The 20073-nt window shown below is 50.0% G+C and overlaps 8 protein-coding genes across 8 annotated transcripts; 3 read left to right on the forward strand and 5 right to left on the reverse strand.

Moving 5' to 3' along the window:
* Positions 1–267: 267 nt before the first annotated feature.
* N7515_002354 (Zn(II)2Cys6 transcription factor) lies at positions 268–2626 on the reverse strand (the record flags this gene model as incomplete). Its single annotated transcript, XM_056663098.1, has 3 exons — positions 268–2195; positions 2265–2408; positions 2515–2626. 3 exons carry the CDS (start codon positions 2624–2626, stop codon positions 268–270), a joined length of 2184 nt encoding a protein of 727 aa, XP_056525211.1.
* A 1581-nt stretch (positions 2627–4207) lies between these two features.
* Positions 4208–6226, forward strand: N7515_002355 (uncharacterized protein; the record flags this gene model as incomplete). Its single annotated transcript, XM_056663099.1, has 3 exons — positions 4208–5405; positions 5467–5701; positions 5782–6226. The coding sequence occupies 3 exons, from the start codon at positions 4208–4210 to the stop codon at positions 6224–6226; spliced, it is 1878 nt and encodes a 625-aa protein (XP_056525212.1).
* Positions 6227–7990: 1764 nt separating this feature from the next.
* On the forward strand, positions 7991–9367 carry N7515_002356 (RNA-binding protein; the record flags this gene model as incomplete). Its single annotated transcript, XM_056663100.1, has 4 exons — positions 7991–8068; positions 8127–8283; positions 8337–8532; positions 8581–9367. The coding sequence occupies 4 exons, from the start codon at positions 7991–7993 to the stop codon at positions 9365–9367; spliced, it is 1218 nt and encodes a 405-aa protein (XP_056525213.1).
* Positions 9368–9626: 259 nt separating this feature from the next.
* Positions 9627–11006, reverse strand: N7515_002357 (Cytochrome P450; the record flags this gene model as incomplete). Its single annotated transcript, XM_056663101.1, has 1 exon — positions 9627–11006. One exon carries the CDS (start codon positions 11004–11006, stop codon positions 9627–9629), a length of 1380 nt encoding a protein of 459 aa, XP_056525214.1.
* Positions 11007–11574: 568 nt separating this feature from the next.
* On the reverse strand, positions 11575–13010 carry N7515_002358 (TBC domain-containing protein; the record flags this gene model as incomplete). Its single annotated transcript, XM_056663102.1, has 3 exons — positions 11575–11698; positions 11750–12507; positions 12561–13010. The coding sequence occupies 3 exons, from the start codon at positions 13008–13010 to the stop codon at positions 11575–11577; spliced, it is 1332 nt and encodes a 443-aa protein (XP_056525215.1).
* Positions 13011–13396: 386 nt separating this feature from the next.
* N7515_002359 (uncharacterized protein) lies at positions 13397–14421 on the reverse strand (the record flags this gene model as incomplete). The annotated part of the gene is made up of 3 exons (XM_056663103.1): positions 13397–13821; positions 13883–14360; positions 14419–14421. 3 exons carry the CDS (start codon positions 14419–14421, stop codon positions 13397–13399), a joined length of 906 nt encoding a protein of 301 aa, XP_056525216.1.
* A 757-nt stretch (positions 14422–15178) lies between these two features.
* N7515_002360 (AFI1/MesA family protein) lies at positions 15179–17631 on the forward strand (the record flags this gene model as incomplete). Its single annotated transcript, XM_056663104.1, has 3 exons — positions 15179–15786; positions 15840–15900; positions 15955–17631. The coding sequence occupies 3 exons, from the start codon at positions 15179–15181 to the stop codon at positions 17629–17631; spliced, it is 2346 nt and encodes a 781-aa protein (XP_056525217.1).
* Positions 17632–18194: 563 nt separating this feature from the next.
* N7515_002361 (uncharacterized protein) lies at positions 18195–19181 on the reverse strand (the record flags this gene model as incomplete). The annotated part of the gene is made up of 1 exon (XM_056663105.1): positions 18195–19181. One exon carries the CDS (start codon positions 19179–19181, stop codon positions 18195–18197), a length of 987 nt encoding a protein of 328 aa, XP_056525218.1.
* Positions 19182–20073: the final 892 nt, after the last annotated feature.

The raw sequence follows: 20073 nt of genomic DNA on the forward strand, positions 1-20073 counted from the left end.
CTCAACGTGAACTTCAACATAACACTGATCAGATTTAGGGTACAATTTGAAGATGGTGGCACTTGGAGCCATAAAAGGTAGGGTATAACATAAACAACAAGGGGAAAATTAAATTAAAATCGTTTGATCCATCAGTCGTAAGGCTAGTATGACACGCCGGGCTGCGAAGAACAGTTGGTACTTTGCGCTCGGCCAGGGTTAGGTCACCGAAGTGGCTATTGTCTTCGACTATCCGAGAAAGACTGTCAAGCAGGTCGAGTCAGTATTCTAGAATGATGAATGCGTTTGGCAGAGGACAAACTGACCTTCCCATCCCCAGTCAGCCATGACATTCACCCAATGTGACTTGCCACGCACAGTTCTCTCATGTTCGATATTGTCAAGTGAGGCAAGAGCCGAACCCCTTCGGGCAGATCTCGACGCATTTCGGCCCGATATACCTTTTGTCGGGTCCTGGAAACCGTGCACACTGTAATTATTGTCAAAACCAGTGGTCTCTTTGTCGTAAGCCGAGACAGAACTAGTCCGTAGCGACCCTGCGAGTTGGCTCCCTCTTTTAGAATTCATTGCATCACGGCGTTTCCAGACCTCTTTCAAAACCTCCAAGCAGCGGTCGACGCCACCTAGCATCAGCCGAGACTGAATTGTGGACCATCGGCCCAAAACCCATTTTCGATCATCATCGGTATCAACCTCAGCCCCAGCAGCCAAAAGAGGGAACATCTGGATGATAGTAGTTCGGGAGGTGTAGGGAACAGTAGCAAGGAGTATCAAGACTCTCTTGGCTAATTCATCAGCCGGCTCGGAAGGAATCTCTGGGACAGCTTGGTGCAGATACAGCAACGTAGCCCAGCGATATGCATGTGCCACTTGGATACTATGTTGAACCTCTGAATGAGGATCATCAGGTGGCTCAAACCAGCGTGGTGGATTCCATTGCTCCAGACGATCCTTCAGCTCCATAGCCTGAGCCACAACCGATACTGTGTTCGATGGTGTTTTTCGCACATGCTGGATGAGCGTCGCTACCTGGCTCATTAGGGGGTACAGGGTAGTTGCACAACCCATCAATGGATCGATATCATGAACCGCATCACCAGGAAGCTCAAAGACTGAAGAATCCCAGCTTTGCGGTCCACATTCCTCCAAAGAAGTCAATCGGGAAATGACATCCATGTAAGACCATGTGTTGTACAAAAATCGGATGCGATCGAGCTCGTCGTCCCTGATGCTCTGTTGCATTCCAGCTGCAATGACCTGGCTCATCAATGCTTTTGCGCCTCTTAGGTGCTGAATACACGTTCGGGTGTGTTGATCCCATGTGTCTGCAAATGCCAACGCCAGGCTGGTAGCCAAGGCAGCATCAGGTCTCATATTCTGAGCCTGTCGGGCTAGACAGTTCATGCTCTGGCGCATATGCTTGACTCCCTGCGCACGAAGATGAGGATTTTGCTTGCCCGCGTGGAAGGCCGCGAGAGCAAAAATGGAATGGCGAAGTGCGGGTGCGTCCTTTGCTAATGGCCAGATCAGGGTCCGCCAGGGGTTCTCTAATGCACCGTCTTTCACAGACAGGATACCGCACGTCAATTTGTCAAACCGGAGCACGAGCATTTCCGAACTGTCCATTGGCAGAGGTGGGCGGCTCGGGATCCTCAGAGTGTCGAAAGCGAAAACATCTTCATCAGGCAAGCTCAAGTTCCACGGTCCAAGTCCTGGATCTGACTGCCGAATGATTTCTTCAATATTATCATTCTCATCCTCCAAAAGCTGGGAGAAGCTGGGTTCCGCTGGCTGTTCTGAAATGAAAGGAATATTTGACCCCGGAAATACATCAGCATCTGATACCAACGACTCGGCAAGCGACGGAGAACCTTGGAAGGGTTCAAAATAAGGCAGAAAGTCGTAACGCGGGGACTCGGCCGACAGTGACACATCAACATTGAAGGGAGACGTATTGCAATTAGTCATGGAGACATCCTCTTGCACCATGAACAGATCGTCAACGGTGTGGTGATCAGTAGACAAGAAACTGTCAATGCTGATGGGTGGACTATGTAGCGGAGAACACGGGGGCGTATGGAAGCCACGAGGATTATATGACTTTATACGAATTGGAGATGCCGGCTTTTCCGTCGTTGGAGGACTTGGGATACCAACATCGACGATACATGGGGGCTGATTGGAGGGAGAGTTAGCTATCGAGAATGTGTCAGTATCTCAGAACAACCCCTACGCTAGCTATAATATCAGAAATCAGGACCTACCTTTCTTGCCTTTGGTCTCCCCGAATGGCCGCCATTTGAAGTCTTTTCTGTACCCCCCGCATTGGACCTTGCGTCTCTCACATTGCCGACATGATGGTTTGATTTCATCGCACTTCAACCGCTTTGTCTTGCAGGTGATGCAACCTATGGGGAGAGTCGGGTTAATTCTATGGACAATATGACGAGATGATGTATTCATTCATTCATTCTTGTCAACAGAATGGGCTCGAAATCTCAACAAAGAACCTACCATTTCGACTCTTTGTCTGCCTCGGCTTTTGTCCCGTCCGATGATCTCCCCGGGCTGGTGCCGAGTTATCATGATCTAGAATAGTCGACGATGAGATTTTGATGGTTTCCATACCAAGTCGATGATGAAACCCATTCACACGGATTAGAAGGGAATGGAAAGAAGATGTTGAACAAAAACGAGAATAATAAGAGAAATAAGAGAAATAAGGGGAAAGCGAATTGGCAGAAGATAGGGAAATTCCAGGCGAGCGGAGGTGATAAGCCAATGCGGGGGTGGCAGATTTGGAGAACGTGGAGGGCAAAACGTGGTTTCTATTACAATCTCGACTAGATTGAGCATATAGATCATATGATCGGGTCTGTCAAGTTCGGGTTGCAAATAGTGTGCTGATTCATGAATTTAGTAGTCAGTCAGCAGTCCACTAAATTCATCTACCACGGAGATCATTTCTCCACTACCGGGCCACTATGGCCACATCGGAGCTAGTCATTTAAGCACGGGCTGCAGTTAGTTGAGCACGCTAACGGGGTTCAACATGTTCTAGTTCCGAGATCGAAAGACAGCGTCTAACAAGCCCAACGATGGAGAGTTATCTTTTAGGGCTAAGGCCACTAAGCTAGCACTGTATCCGAGTCCTGCCCCGCGGGAAAGCCCCTGACCTCGGAGTCCAAGATGAAGTGAAGCCGTGATGTCCATAATCATGGGTAATCTGGGGAGATTGGTCCCGCTACTAGGTATATCAATGCCTGAAGCCTGCTATACCTACTCGTACCTACGGCAGATAGCCATATTCGCTAGAGCGAAGGTGTTTCCAATAGCGCTGGGAAGTATGAGTTCTACTATCGATTGCTCGTAGTTATGTAGTACGTGTAAAGTTAGATCAGGTAGTTATATGATCTCCTAGAGCGTGACACTTCGGCTGTGCTTTGCTATGGGCTTGGTCAGATAACTATACCAAGGTGAAGATGAGAACCTTTCCCTCTTTTGCTTCCACTTGGACCACTTCTTCCTCCAGAAGTAACGTTATCAGGCGTATTAATAATATAGATTAGGTCTTTTGTACTTATGATCTTGATATCGGCTCTCTTTGTCCCTTATCACCCATTTACACCTGTGGACCGGATAATGTATGGGCCGGGATGGCACCCGAGATCCTTTCCGCATTACATGTACCGATGTACGGAGTAGGGTTCCCCTTTTGCCCCTTTTGGATCATTAAGTAAAATCGAGCACGTCACTAAGTATTCCGACTTAATCAATATCGTATATTACGTATAGCTGTAAAAGTATCCCTTCAACTGGAATACCCATGTCATCAAATGTCCCAGACTCACAGTACAACGGGAAACGGAAGTATGACATGGGTTGCACGGGATCGGCCCGTCTCATCCGTCTCGTGTGGGGTAGCACCGAAAAACCAATCTCATTGGCTGGATGGCGTCCTCTCCCCACCTCCCGATTCTCAAGACGATAATTATGAGCGTGCGAAACGCGAAGACTCGAAAATCATCGGGGAATGGTTCAATCTTCTTCGAAAACAGCTTCAATTTGGATTTTGGAATTGACACCGAGGACATTACAACTTCGACGAGATCGGTTTCGGGATGGGATTAACAATAACAGCTCTACCCCAACCCAATTCTCTTCTCACTTCACATCATCAGCTCGAGTTTAATATCATCAGTCCGACATGCTGACCGGGCACGTGGACAGCAGACCTTGTCTGAGCAATATTGCTTATGATTCAAAAGAAGCGGACCAGTTGCCAGCTATTCCGGTCCTTAGTATTATTCACTTCACCTTCCACGCCGGAGTCAACATCTCAGAGTCATCGCAGCTAGCATCTATACTATGGCAAAAATCTTGGAATGTTGTCTCGACAATCCCCGGCTTTCAACAGCTGTATTGGGCCCCAGTCGATACTGCTTCGGAAGATCAACAAGTGATCATTCTAATCCAGTGGGATAGCGGTCATGGCTGGAAAATATTCCAGTCGTCCTTGGGCTTTTCCATGATGCTGGGTTATATACAAAATATCTCCAACCGGTGTATCCAGATTACTCTACCTGTCAATCTCTTCAACTTTGACAGTGTCCTCGAGATAGTCTCGTTCCAGTTCTCTGATACACAGTCTACAGCTCAGATTGATCAGAAATCAGGCTTCAGATCCAAATGGGAGACAACAATCTCTCTATACCCCAGCAATGTTACCACGGAGCCCGAGTTGATACATTGCTGCGGAGAATGGCTTGAACCAGATTACCCCTCTGAAGATCAATTTTTCATCGGGTTGCTTTTCTGGAGATCCAACACCGAGGTGGGTGATCAGGGTCGACTTCGACAAGCAAATTTCCACAATCTCGGGCACCACATTGCAGACCTTGTGAAAGATGCAACAGGTGTGGTGTCGGCGTGCACAAACCACCTCAAGAAAGTGTCTCTCGAATCTGCTACACCACAACAATTTGATGCTTTTCCAACTCCAATCGCTATGCAGTTTGAAACAAATCACCCCGTTTTTCGGACACCCGTTAAGCCTGAATACAACGTGAATGATTTGACGTTTTCGGAAAACAAGGACCAGCTCCATATGGAATCTATGCGGCAAGCCAGACAAACTCCTCCTCAGCGCATAGCCGGCGGACCCGCTGGTGGTTGGTGTCCTATGGGAACACTTTCTCAACATCATTTGTCCCAATGGCAAGGCTACCCCACGAATCCCGATATGGATTGGATCTCTTTTCGCGCCCAGCTTGAAGACTCACGGGTAGCCGGCTTATTTGAGGATCTCCGGAGAAAGTTGTGGAGAATGGGCGATTGTCCACACCTCTTCTGGGGCAAAGAGCAGGAGAATAGAGGGGGTAGTGACCGAATTTCATTATTCATTGGTACGTGACGCTTCTGTGATTGGCTATGACTTGACTGGTAATAACGCGCCTGTCATTTAAGAGCTCGAAGCTGCCAAGCGCCAGGAGCCAGAGACTCAAACACAATTCCAACAATTCATTGAGGAATTCTCAGACAGGTGTGGAGATGCTGTACATGACTTATCTCATCGAAGAATCGTTGGTCCAATTCCAATCTTCATGGGTCTTTGTCGAGATATAGACATCACTGTTTTTCATGTCTCGGAGAATGAATTGGACCAACGGTCCTTTGAATATGCCTTTTCGCTTTTCAAGAGGTATGTTCCATGTCATTTGATTGCCGAATCTGCATCTGCGAGGAACCTAGCGACTAGCATGCTGATTCTCGATTTATCAGGACTACCCATCAACAACAACAAATACAATCAATCCACAGTCCTTGGTCTGCCATAAAAGCACTGAGCCAAGGATGGCTAAGCCAGGAGAGGCCCATTGACAATCATAATCGTTCTTCGTCTGATCAGAGCGAGCAAACCGGTACCTCACAATTCGTCTCAGTATTCGGCTGCGAGAAAGAAGGGGCTCGAGAGGAGTGGTGCAGCGACTTTGTCGAACGTGCTCAAACCCAGTATGATCTTTTAGGCCATATCGTTGATTGGCTACGAACTTTATCCAAATGCATCACGATTCAGAGTCTACGATTGGAAAACGATGATCCTTGGATGATTGCAGACAAGCAGGCAAAAAGGGACCGCTTGCCTCCGCAAGTTCCCCCGTCTATATTTGACACACCCTGGGCTAATGATCCCCAAGACGGATTTTGGCAGGTGAAACGTTTGTGATGGAGGCTATTGCAATATTTGTTCGGCTTATCCGCTTCCCTGTCTTGCGACCTGCGATCATGAGAAGCGGTACATCGTCGTTGTCAACGTTTGCCGCGCAGACGGCCGAAGGATTCCGACATCGATGGATAAGGCGAAGAAATTAGTGACCTCAGTGCTGTACAGAATGCTAGTTATAGCCAGGTCATAATCATTAATAATAGGAGTTCACGTAACTAGAGATTCCAAATTGATCTCGATAGGGCTTATCTGTCCGCGTGACTTCGCCATCTCTTCTTTCTCGCCCAGGTCTCAGACGCGGCAAACTTCGATCTCCCACCCCGGCTCCCTTCTTCTTTCTAACTCCTCAGATTCTGTAGGCTGTCATGTAGAACTTGGTATTAGTCTGTATAGTAGTAGTGCCGATGGTAGCCGAGAGACGGAAAAGCCGACTTCATACAGCTACATATCAGAGTAAGAGTAAACATGGGTCGTAGAGCTACTTGGAAGTGCTTCAGTTCATATTCTCTGCAGGTGCTCAGCTAGATACGCATGGGCTCAATAGTTTTGATGTAGTTGATAGCCCCGAAAAACAAACGAAACCAATATATGTGCTTCTCTCTTCAGTATGACTGGTCACTTGGCGGATCCCCTGGCCCCGCTTTGATCGACGATCTTTCCCTTCAGATCGGATTTGTCCTTTGTTTTCCTTTGTTTTTCTGGCTTCCTTTCTTTAATGGTTTCCATTTGCCATCTTTGCTTTTTTCTAAAGGGTTTCTCTAGTCCGATCTGACAATAAAACAAAGAGACAAGCCAATGTGATGAATACAGACCCCCACGCATGGCCACTCTGCATCACCGATGCGGATCTAGCGGTGTAACGCGATTCAAGTGCATTTCTCGAGGGATTTGCTTCTGGTCCGCCTGTGCACTGGCTATACTACTTGATAAAGATTTGATATCTCCTACTGGAAGCATAGGGAGATTATTACACATACAGTCTTCTCAAAATGGAGCTATCTCGGGGTGGGACGGAAAAGCCGCTCGATGGCATTTGGCTGAGCTGAGTCCAGCATGATGAAAATGACATATCTCAGCAGCAAAGAGAAACCCACAAAGTGCAGTCCTTCGATATGACTGGCTGCTGCTTCACATTTGGCGTCGCCATTCGTCTAGATGGTGCAGTATTCTGGGTCCCATGCTGTCTACTTGCAAGCCATGAAATATGACCATCGTGGATCATTGCTCAGATATTAATTGGCTACATCAGATCACCATCTTCTTGTGAAACCTCGACGCGTTCCGACCAGGTTTTTGTTGGGCCTTTATAATCTGCTTGTCGCTCGTCCAGCTTGTGGAGGGGTTTATCTCTTTCTCTCTGTGCAGTGTGTCGGTCGGATCAATTTGTTGGGTTGCATTCATTTCAAATTAAGAAATTCAAAAAGCAAGGTAAGCCGGTATGTGTGATTCAATTCCCCAAGGATTGCAGCTCGATACTTTGTGATGTTGTTACCTACTGCCCTGGTCCAGAGGCAACTCCAAGGTATCACCATACTTATATACCCTGAACTAACACAGACCTGCTGACAGAGAGTACAACCTATTGCCTAAGTTGTGGACTCGACCGAACATCTGGTTAGACAAGTCGAGCCCCGACTGTTTGACAACGCCGACGGGCCGGGATATTTGCATCGACGTCTTTCCTCCATTCTACGTCCGCAATCTTGAGCTAGCACGCTTTTGGCACTACAATATCGAGGCGCATCACTCGAGATATTTGCAGCCATGCCTTTTCTTGGTAGTGAGAAGCCTCGTCTCAGATCACGCAGGTCGGAGGACGAATTTGTCGTGTTTCTTCAGGGCGTGAGTTCGATGTTGAGTTGATACTTCGATGGGCTGCAGAGGCTGACGGAAACCTCAGATTCCACCTCACTGCCGCTGGCAAGAACTCAAGGATCTTGTGCGCCAAACTGCACTGCACATCCGCCAGGCAGTAGTGTACGATGATAGCCATGGCTTTCCCACCGGACTTGGTCAAATCATAGTCAAGAATGAAGACGAGGCCTGGCGAACGTATCGTATGTATCGATAACTCCCATTCAATTATCCTCTATCTTACGCGAAATCACAGATCGACTTTCAACTAATGGATGGGACGGCCAAAGCCTGGTCGTCACACTTTCGCGAACCAGCACACCCACCAAGCCCATTGCCGGGCCTACCAGAAGTCCACCAGCCATGATACAGTCTGGCTACGTCTCCGGATACTCCACGCCTCCATCAGGACATGGCAGTATGGCACTGCCCCCGTCACCCGTCTCCCCAGAGTAAGTCAAGTCGTCGTCACGCCTGGACAAGCTAATCTCGCTCCCCAGATCTGCTCATCCCGCCACACCTCCATTCTCATTCCCAGATTATGGCCCAATGATGGCCCCCATGCCAATGCCACCCCGCTCATTCATACCCATGATGCCAGACCCACTCGCACCGTCTATTCAGTGCTTCCCGCCATCCCCAGTAATGAACGTCCCATCCTACGAACAGCATTGGAACATGTTGCCAGGCTACCCGATGAACCCCTCGCACTCCATGCACTCGCTAAACGGAGACCAACCAGCGCCCAACCACCAGCGCTCTTACCTGGACAAGTGCCGATTCAAAGGCCCAGATCCCCACTCTCTGGCTTTTTACCCCGAGCGGCGAACCCTAACGCTTGAGAACTTGAACCCGGCTACTACATGTGCCGACCTAACAGACCTTCTGCGAACAGCGGGCACTGTCGAGCACTGCAACATAGTGACGACGGATTCAACGAAAAGCGGCCACATCCGCGGTTTGGCTACTATGCAAAGTGCCGAGGACGCACAGCGCGCCTTGATCCTATTCAACAACCTGACGTTCCTGGGCTCGCGGATTAGGGTAAAGATTGACCTTATTTCGCACGCAATGCAAGATGCGGATATCGATGGAATGCCAGCCGCGGGTCTAGTACATGAGGGCTTTGGCGCAGTGGTGGATCCGGTCAAGAGGGGAGTGTATCGGTCATGGGCCGATGAGATGACTGCTCGGGTCAGAGCTATTGATACTTCTAAGCCGCTGGTGATAGATGGGTCTGGGTTGAATAAGTCTGTGGAGAATCTCTCAATCACTTCTTCAACGTGAGGATGGCGATATTCATCGGGCAATGTCGGGGAATAATTTCGTTCCATATCAAGATGCATCCAATATTCAACCTCTTCCATGTTCAGATGCATTCTATGGTGTCGAAGCTATGTTGTACATATACCTTCTGCTCATTCTTTGCTGCTTTCTCGTTTGGCCATGTCAATAGGTAGCGTCCAATTATCTCTAATCTAAGCCAGATTTGATTTCCTTTCACCTAAGATGAAACCCCAATACGAACTCCATCCATATTCCCATCTCACAGCCCTCCAGAAGCAGTCTGCACCAAGAAAACCTTCGCATAAGCATTCCTATGCGGACACAACCTCCCCCCACCCCCAATCCGCTCCACCACATCCATATCATCACACTCCAAACTCCAATCCCCCAGCCCATCTCCCTCTAGACCACCCAACAAAGACCCAACCAAAACACCAATCATCCTCGGCCCGAAATTCGGCTTAGCAGGACATTCAAAAGGCGCACGCCCAAACGGCATATAACAGGCTCTCTGCCCAGCCGTCGATGAACACCAACGCCTCGGATCAAATTCCTCTGCCTTAGAACCCCAGATATCAGATCTCAGATGACACCCCTCAATATCAGCAGATCTAATCTCATACACCTCCATTCCCGACGACCGGTACGCCCTACGGACTCTCCTCGTGGGTACATACAGTCTAAGTGCTTCGCAGACAATATCCTCGGCACTAACTGCACCGACGAGCTCATTTGGGTCGGTTTTCCGGTGTGACTCCGAATCGGACTTGGATATGCTGGAGGCCAACCTGCGTTCAAACATCTCTTTGCTAGGCTGTTGCGCAAACGCGATCATCGTCTCCCGCCATAGCGGATTCTTTGTCCCAGTCGCGAATCTGAGTTCCAGGAAGGCGCGGAGGACGACGCGCCATGTCGTTTCGAAGGAAGGTAGTATCAGGTTCAGCGGGTTGTCTTCGGGTGTATCGTGCTTTCCGAAGATATCAAATAAAGACGTTTGGAGATTTTTGTCATCTTCGAATCTGCATATGTTGTTTGCACTGCTGAGCTTGGAGGATATCCAGACTCGGTTAATGGATTGTGCTAGGTTTAGGAGACTTTCATCTTGTATGTGGCGTTGGTCCTTGAGGTTGAACATCAGCCATAGCATTACTTTCAGGGAAAGTATTTGCGCGAGACTTGTGATGTTGAGGCGGATTCTGCCACTGCGGTTATCTTGGTGAAAACTGTCGAAGCCATGGTTGATCCAGTGGTTCGTTGTCGCTATGGCGAATTGGGATACGCCAATCCAGTCCTGTGGTGAGAGGTTAATCAAGGGCTTGATTTTATTGACGAATTTGCTGGCCTGGATACGGTCAGTGCGGGTGAAGGCGTTGTCGATTCCGAAGGCGATGCGGATATGCGCATTTGGGATGCCTCTCGCTTCGTGTGGCGAGAGGGTGTTTGGGTGTTCGTGATTTTGTGCTTTACCGGCAATGATTTGGTGACATATCGCTGGGTCTTTGGATATCCTCCTCCTGTGGCGGTTTCGCTGTCTGTTGCCCCATATCCAACCTAGAAGAGCGGATAGGAGGACAATAAATGCCGCTGAAGTTGATAACATTGGATTTTGACTTGATGTGTGGATGATTGATGAGGACATATGGTGAGTAAGGCATAGGTTCGTTGTAAAGTACAGGTAGGACTATACTTATATTGGAGAGCAAACAATGGATATGCGCCTTGCAGGTTGCTTGAACTGGAGTGAGAACAAGCAATCAAAAACTCTATTAATCTGTTGGAACCGCAATTCCTAACTCCTCCTCTCATCTCATATCCCACGTAAACTCCTCTGCACCAAGCTCCTGGCCGGCCTATCCCTGTTGTTAGAAGAATGTGTTATGAGGTAGTGCAAGCGTAGCGAGTGCTTTCGGAGGAAGTTGGGGTTTCTCCCATTCACCAGTTGGCAGCACATGTATGTGCATGTTCCGAAAGAATAAGAAAGGCAGAGACTCAACTCAAGTGCATTTCATAAAGCTATCAAACATTTGTGTACAATCATCAATTCATTCAGACAAGCGTGTATCTTGTTCGTCAAGGCAAGTCCCATGTAATCCAGTGACCATTATCATTCGGTGCAAGCAATCATATCATTACCTCCGTTTAACGCCCAGGTGGTATGCCACCAATTTCTCTTTTAGTCATTACCTATCAAAGACCTCAAGCCATGTCTATTTGGCATGGTTGATCATCTCCGCATAAAGGTCCTCGGGAATCTTCCGGACCAAGAGAACTGTCAATGCAATGATTTCCTTTGCATCAAGGGGAGGGAAGGAGCGGAGGATTTTGTTCGGGCTGAGCGCAAGTCAGCTTTGGTTGACAACATCCGAAAGGACTTGGACTTACCTCGGACTCTCAAAGATTTGGTCCCGCATACGGATCAACTGGGCAACAATGCACAGAATGTTTAGGTGTGGCCCATATGCAAATAGGAAGTCCCACAGATGCAACACCTCAGGCAACGGAGGAGTGCAAGCGCACAGTGTCAATACAGACGGGAAGGCATAGAGTTCAGCGTGCATGCCCTTCGAGAACAAATATGCTGCAAGCTTGGGCTCCACAATCTCAAGGCAACGGTCGACCAAACGGAGGCCCTTGTGGACTCCATCCATGGCACCACGGATATACCCTGGACATTCGCGGGTGACAAAGTAGTGAAACAGAGCAAAGGCTTCCACCTCGCTCCGGGCAGCATAGAGGAATGGCGCACACAAGACGTTCATTCCCTGGACGTACATGGGTGAATCAGCTGTAGTGACATTATTAACCTTATCCAACTCCCCACCGAAAGTGGACTCCTCAATAATGCTGGGTGGTGTATTCACTAGCAGCTCCATCTCACGGCGCCGAGATGACGTTGGTCGAGATCGTGGTTTTGGCCTTGAGTCGTGAAGCTTCCACGCCACAGCATTGAGCAGTCGGATTAAGCTTGCCTCAGTGACGCGACGTTTGAAGAGAGGGTCTGTAGCTAGTGTGCGGAAGGTGTCGTTGCGGATTTTGGCATAGGCGGGAGAACGGCCGCGGTGGATAAGAGCAAGGTAGTCATCGGTGGGCATCGCGGGAACGTCAAGAAGAATTAACCAGAGGTAGATACGGTAAGGTGACTGTCATAATTGGTTAACTACCCAGTCTCAAAGCAAATCTCGAATCTTCTCACCATGCCATCTCCATCTGCGTCCACTCTGCTGGATAAGACGAGGTATTTCAGCTCCCGGAGTCCCTCGTGGAGGTTCGCACTCTGTGGCCCATCTCGCAAGAGAACGTCGAGAAGCGATCTTTTGACCCCAATCCCCGACCCTGTTTTCCGTGCAGGGCGTCTCTGGGTCGCAGGTTGTGTTGCCGCGGCTTCTCGAGCAGCCGCATCGCTGTTCGATCGAGCGCGACGATGTCCGCGGGTTCGTGTTGTAGCACCAGGATTTGCCGCTGGTTCAGAACCAGCTCCACTGGAGCCCACTTGACGGGTGCTCTGGGTCTGTGCGATAAGTGCGCTCGAAGTCGACAGCACTTGGTGGGATTGGATCTTTCGAAGTGTTCGCATGGTTCGCGGTGACGCGGGTGCGTCTTGCTCCGAGGCCCCGAGGGCCCAGGAGGGCTGGGGTTTGGCCATTTTCTGCAATCAAGTCTGCCTTGGAGGGCCACAGACAGACATCCTTGGTAGATGGAAGAAGACGTGCGGCAGTTCAGGAATGAAGTGTATCGGATCGCGGTGGCTGGAGCTTTTCTGCCGATGAAATGCGGAAGCCGTTCACTCCGAGCGCAGCCTCCTACGCCATACTTCCAACATCACTACATCGAACGACTTAGTTAAGATGTTGCTAATACCAGGAATATTGGCTAGTCTGATAGCCACTTATATCTCATCTCCCATGACAAGGTGTGTATAGTTCGACTTTGCTCCTACCTACAGCATTGAAATCTGCGTGCTGCCAAAAGGTTATCAGATATGCCACCCATAACGCCAATTCAATTGGAGCCCAAAGCCATGAGCGCAATTCATACATGTGCTACATCCCCCTCTCGTTTCGCATTATTTCCATTCTCCCCACCCACAATACTGCGTACAAAGTCATGATACTGGAAAACCTCGCCTCTCTTGCCTAAACCGCCTGACTTTGCTCCTCGACCAACAAATGCTGGGCGCCCTGTGAATCCACTGAATACTTCATCGATCTGTTTCTCAGTCAAGGGTTTCCCTCCATCTTCTGGGACAGTGTGGAGTAGAGCATCACGTAGTTCAGCCACGTCAATTTGCCCGTTGTCATCGTCGTCAAAAGCGGCAAGGGCATTGAGAAGCTCTTGGGAGGGCGACATTGATGCCATAAGCTCGGAGAGTGTATTCAAGAACGTTGGGAAGTTCATCGTCTGGCCTGCTCCGGGTGGGAAAAAGCGCGAGATCGTAGATGGGGAAGAATCCTGGCCTATTGAGAAAGATTAGGTTAGTATTCCATGTCAATTTGCAGAGATATCTTCCATACATACCCAGAGTTGTCAGCACATCAATCACATCATCCTTGTTCACCAGTCCGTCATTGTCGCGATCGAGAACCTGGAAAGCTTCTCTGATCTCCCTCACTTGGTGCGCCGGCAGCTTTCCAGCAGCATCGCTAGCTGCGCCAGTAAAGCCAACAGTCCTGTTCGTCAAAGCTGGTGAAGTGTTGTTTGGCGACCGCGCTCCTTTCGTTGGCGAGGGAGAAAGCTCTCTGCTAAAGACCGGTTGCGGAATTGGCCGCTCCCGCTCGCTCTTTGGAGAACGTGATTCACCATCTTCTACTGTGTATGTTTGATTGAGCTTGCTGGGCGATACCATAGGGGTATAAGCCCGACTGGGCGAGCTCCCCGGCGTGCCTCCTGTGCGAGTCGCTGAGGGCGGGGAGTTGGGAGTGGACGGTCGCCGGAAGGGAGACGCCCTCGGCGACCCGAAGGATAACGGCGACGGTTTGAATGTGGGGTTGTTGGCCTGAGTCATTGCATGTTAGCGTAAATGAGCAGTTATATAGCTCAAGAGCCACTCCTACCATAGTGAGGAAGGGGTGTTGACTGAAAGTGTCAATAGTAAACAGCCTATGACGCTTTGCTTATCGATGTAAACAAGCGGCCCGCGGGCCCGCCAGAGCGAGATGGTTCTGCCACTTCCCACCGCCTTGTACCCGTCAGGCACATCAGACAAATATGTACGGAGTACAAGTTTCTTCTTCATCCTACATCGTGGGGTCGTCTTTTGCTTGTTCTGAGGAGGAGTAGGTGGTTGTTAGGGTATAGGGTTAATCCCTACAAGAGTGATATAGCAGATATTCTGGATTCCTGGTTTGGATCTACCAAAAGAGCTGCTAGATCTACCAGTGCCTATATTCGGATGGATCATGGAAACATTCTGGACCCTCAATATCCTCCAGACTACACAGTACATCGGCGAGTGGATGTCGGTGAAATTGGATACATAGATTCTAAGATTCTGATGCTGCAAAAAGAGATCCATCTCCGTATGCAAGATCGCAAGGAGACAAACTGATACATCACAATCTCCTTTTTCAAGGTTTCGATGCCCAAAGTTCCATGGATCGCCTTATCGCCTTATCGGCTCTCCACTGTGGAGAAATCGTCCTTTTTCTTAACACCCCTCTTAACCCCTGAACAATTAGGCCTGCTCGATTGATTCAATTTATTGTTATCATTGGCTCTTAACACTGTGTTTTTTCATGCCCGCTTGCCCAGGTATGCAGGTCAACTCATAGCCTTGCCCAGCGCAATTGTTCCAACCTAATCCCTCCCGAAAAGATGGCAACAACACTACCATATCGACCGTCAAACGACTCCCTCTCCGCCTCGAATAACCGCCAAACTAGTGGTCTCCCTCGGCTCTCGCCTGCGGCCTCCTTCATTGGACGCTCGCCCAGCAGCTCACACGGATCTTATAGACGCACATCCACAGAGAATGCAGCCTCGAGCTTCAAACCCCGCCGCTGCAAGGCGCAATACCCCCTCGACTCGCCGGAACGCCATGTGGAATACATTCTGGTTGCGTCCTTCCATATTGACCGGGGGCCAATCATGGAACACCAATACCCCGCTGCAATCAGCGGTGACGAGAGCATGCTTGCGGAGCTGATGCTGCCGGATCAGACCCATGTGCGGAGTCAGGACTGGACCATGTTCTTCCTACACAAAGACACAAGTGGCGAGGATGAGACGAATGAAGCGGGTGGGAAGAAGAAGAAGCGGAAGTCAAAATACATTGGGAATCAGGAGGGTGCCGGTCTTCCTGACGATGACCCCGGCGAGGCCTCCGATGACCCCGATAGCAGCGATGACGAGGGTGGTGAAGGGCCGCCCTTGATGTACGTGTTGAATTTGGTCAATACGAAGCAGGATAACACCGTCCGAAGGTATGCCCAGAATTTTTACTTGTCGGATCATTCTATGGGCTAACGGTGAACAGAGGTGCAGTAGTGAAGGCGATGGCCATCTGTACAAGACATTCATTCCTCCACATATACAAAGTAACGACGCTCCCCCGGCCCTATCATCCGGACTATTCTGACTGTGGTATCTAGCCCTTGCTCCTTCTAGCGTTGGAGGATTATTTTAAATCACCATATCCCGAAACCCTGGCAACTCTATATGACGCTGTCAACGCCATGGATCTTTCGTTAATGCCGAAGATGTCGATACTCGAGCGCCACATCCTGCAATCTAGCAACACAAAGGATATGTTCCTGGAGAAGTTCGAACAAATGATCCGCCAGCGTGAGGAAGAAGAGGCCCAGAATGGCGAATGCCCACCGTCACCAAAGAAAATGAGCCGATACGCGCTACCGCGGGATACACACGAATTCGAGTCAAAGGTGGTCTACAATGACATTCCCATTCCGGTCAAAATTCCTACAGTGATTTGGCCAGAGACCGTTGGCGACTTCTCCCTTATCAAGCTTATTCAAACATTCGCCGTGCCTCATGCCACATCTCCACAAGCTTTCCCAGCGCATCCCCATCTGACAACAAGCGGGCCATTCACACACCCCATCATTGTCCTCGTCAACGCCATCCTCACCCAGAAGCGCGTGGTCTTCCTAGGCCACAACCGGCCTTCAGGAGAAGTAGCCGAGGCAGTCCTTGCAGCCTGCGCCCTCGCATCAGGCGGCATTCTCCGAGGCTTCACCCGACACGCTTTCCCCTACACAGATCTTTCCAAAATCGACGATCTCCTCCAAGTCCCCGGTTTCATAGCCGGCGTCACAAACCCCACATTCGCCAATCACCCTGAATGGTGGGACGTCTTATGCGACCTACCAACAGGCCGCATCAAGATCTCCAGCCACGTCGAACCAGCCCCGGTAACCGAAGGCCTCCTCTTCTTCCAACAGCAAAACTCCCTCCTCCCACCCACCACCTCCACATCCTCCGATCCAACCGGTGACACCCTCTTCATCGAAGACATCCTCCGCAGCATCAGCCAACGCCACGGTGAAAATGCCGTCCGCGCCAAATGGCGCGCCTACATAACGAAATTCGTCCGCGTCGCCGCCGCCTTTGAAGAAGCCGTCTACGGCGCCTCAAACCTATACATCATCGGCCCCGGCGAAGAACTCTCCCCGGATAGCCCAACAGGCCACCAAAGCGACGCATCCGACCCGACCTCCCTCCGCGGCCACGGCTACGTCTGGACCGACGAAGGCGCCAAACAGCGCGAACTCTCAGCCTCCGTATCCCGCATCGAGGGCTGGCGAAATACCCGCTCCTATTACTCTTACATCCAGGATATCGCCGCAATGTACTACCCAGCACGTCCGATCCAACGACCAGATATCCACCACCACCACGACCGGCTACGTGCTCTGAAACTATCACACGCCGAAGCGGCATCGATTTACCTCGCCCTCTCGCATGCCGTCAAGGATTACGCGGGTATTTGTCAGTTGCTTACCGTGGCGCCGGAGAACCAGGCTGGATTGTTCTATGTGAGTATGGGACTTTTCCATCCGGATCAGGTTGTACGCGAAGCGACGGTTGATCTGTTAGATCGGATTGCAGCGCATCCGGCTGGTCGTCATTTCTGGACGCATGTGGGGAGGTTTGCGAAGTTGGGGTATATTCGGGTTAAGCGGGAGAGGGATGCTGCGACACAGAGTCCTGCGTCGCCGGTTCCGACGAGTCCTGGGGCGAGCTTTGGAGGTGAGCCGCAGAGTCTTGTTGGGGTTGCTATGGGGGATGGGATGCAGAGGCGGAGCTGATGATATGATTTTCGTTTTGTCTTTGAGCGTTTCGTTGTATTTAATTTGTTGCTGTATGTTTCTCGCTGGGTCGGTCATACGTGACTCTGTAACTGTGTCTATACCTCGACTCATGATTTCGGATGTGATTCCATCTATCTTGCCTGTGATTATTTGACTATGGATATTTGTATGGGATTGTTATTCCCACTTCCTCTGAGACGTGTAGGTATTCCATACCTATGTTTGTTGATGTGCCGATGCTATGCACCGGCTTCTACTGATCTCATGATTGGGTCTTTCTGCGTCGACTTTTGCAGGCAATGCTAGACTCTGAACGAAACGGTAGAAGCAAATCAAGTCGAGCTCAACCATGAGAACGAAATAGAGTGAATAACGTACAGAGTAATATGGACAATGTCACTGAAAATAGATACAGATCGGACGATCAGACCAGAAAGCCAAAAGCACGCTCGCTGACATGAATCATGGCCATACCCAAGCTCGGGCAGCCGGATTCCAAACGATGGACAAGAACAAAGGGTGCCTCTATGAACAATTATAAAATCAAAGAAATATGTAGATCAAAACAATCCCATCAACGGGACAAGTCCCAAAACTGCCGCAATTCCCAGACTCGGCAGCGGAGCAGTAAGACCAGCCCCCGCCATAACGTCTTCCGAGCCAACAGTTATATTAGTAGCAGCGAAGCCAGCACCACAGTGCGCATTGACAATCTTCGCCGAAGGAACATACGTCGAAGCAAGCGGCTGGCCATCACGTTTTGCCCAGCGCGAGAACAGCGCCATGGTCGCCTTCAGACACTTGTTACAAGTTGGCGCAGCGCCCTCGCTGAGCGGGACACCGATTGGCATGAAGTAGACGGTGTAGTCGTCGGGTGAGGTAGAGTTCGACACCGCGTCGACGAAGCAATAGTCCTTAGTTGACGGGCTGGTGAGACAAGTAGCACGATACGTCGCTTCGTAAGCGACTAGATCGCGGTACGTGCCCTTGACGACCGAGTTATCTTTTCCATAGTCTTCGCCGCAGTTTTCGGCTTTCAGTAAATCCGCTGCGAGATCCGTCATGATGGATGCGCATTGCGATACATCTGCGGAACAGGATTTATCAAGAATGCGGGATGTCGCCGGGGCGGAGTTGAGGGTGTGGAAGAATGCATTTGAGTTCTCGAGGAGGAGGGAGATGGCGTTGCAGTTGGCTATTGTTTCGTTGCTGCGCCATTTGCTGAAGAAGTCGAGACAGCTTGGTGCGTCGGCGAAGTCGTAAGCGAGTGTGTCGAATGGCTTGGGCATGCCTGAGGGGGTTGAGGTTGTCGCTGTGACGATTGTTCGTCGACGGACGGTTATTGTTTCTTCTGTAGTAGGTGTTGCTGGTGATCGACGCTCTGCGAAGATCGATCCACTCGGGTCCCAGGTTGATCGCACGTCGATCAGACGTGCAATCAAAGCTGATGTGGGCTCCTGTGGTTGGGCTTGAGCCCATGTTGTGGGTAATAGACAGAAAATAGTAATTAAGATTAGGAGATTGTAGGGATGGTAAGGACGGGACATTTTGATGCAGGTCCGTCGGCTCGGGTGATCTCGAGACATGGACATGGCTAACATGCAAGTGCAAGTGTTATCTGAAACGACTGAGTGAGACGTGCGTGATCGCAGTCTTTTTAAGGAGTGACGAGGCCGTGGCTGATGAGAACAAAGAACACGGGAAACCCTTTGGTGGTTTATTCGGACATTGTGTGGGCTAAATGAGTGTGGAAAGAGCAACTGATGGGCAGCTAACGCAGCTTCCAGTAAAAATGAAGTTGAAGATGCGAGCACGGGGCAGCAAGCCAGCAACTTACTGCGTGATATTAAACATTGAAGGAAAGGGCCGAGAACCTAAAAGAAAGTAGGTGCTTTCGGGGCAGGAACGACCGAGTTCCGTAAGGCCAGTCGAAATTTGGCATTGAGTCCATTAGTGATGGACTGATGGTCCATGCTTATGCCAATGCCACTAACAATCACCACTAATCACGGGTAATCACGGCTAACACCGTAAACAGCAAGCTTGTCTTGGAAGCCGAGGACTAGACCGTTCGGTGGAACTTTGTTCAGGGGACTCTACAGCTTCATAGCTGGAGCCTGGGACTTTTATATAGAGTCGATCCGATCTCAAGCCGAGGCCAGTCACTGTCAGACAAAGATGTACTGTTGATCTGTTCTCCATCTCTGCTTCATCTTCCAAGGTCACTCGGTTACTCCTCACCGGGTTGTGGGTATGACTGGACAGGTAACTAAGACCCGGGACTGAAGTACTGAGAATACTATAAGGAACAACTGAGAAACAGAACAGAGCTCGGGACTAGAAAAATCCGGTCGCCCTGAAGCAAGGAGATTTTGTAACACGAGGTCAAGTCGTTGCAGATCCTTCGGGTTCAAGCTGGTTGGTGCAACTTGGTGGGAC

The sequence above is a fragment of the Penicillium bovifimosum genome (genome assembly GCF_028826915.1).
Source record: "Penicillium bovifimosum strain IBT 22155 chromosome Unknown utg000002l_segment0_segment0, whole genome shotgun sequence".
NCBI classification, from domain to species: Eukaryota; Fungi; Ascomycota; class Eurotiomycetes; order Eurotiales; family Aspergillaceae; genus Penicillium; species Penicillium bovifimosum.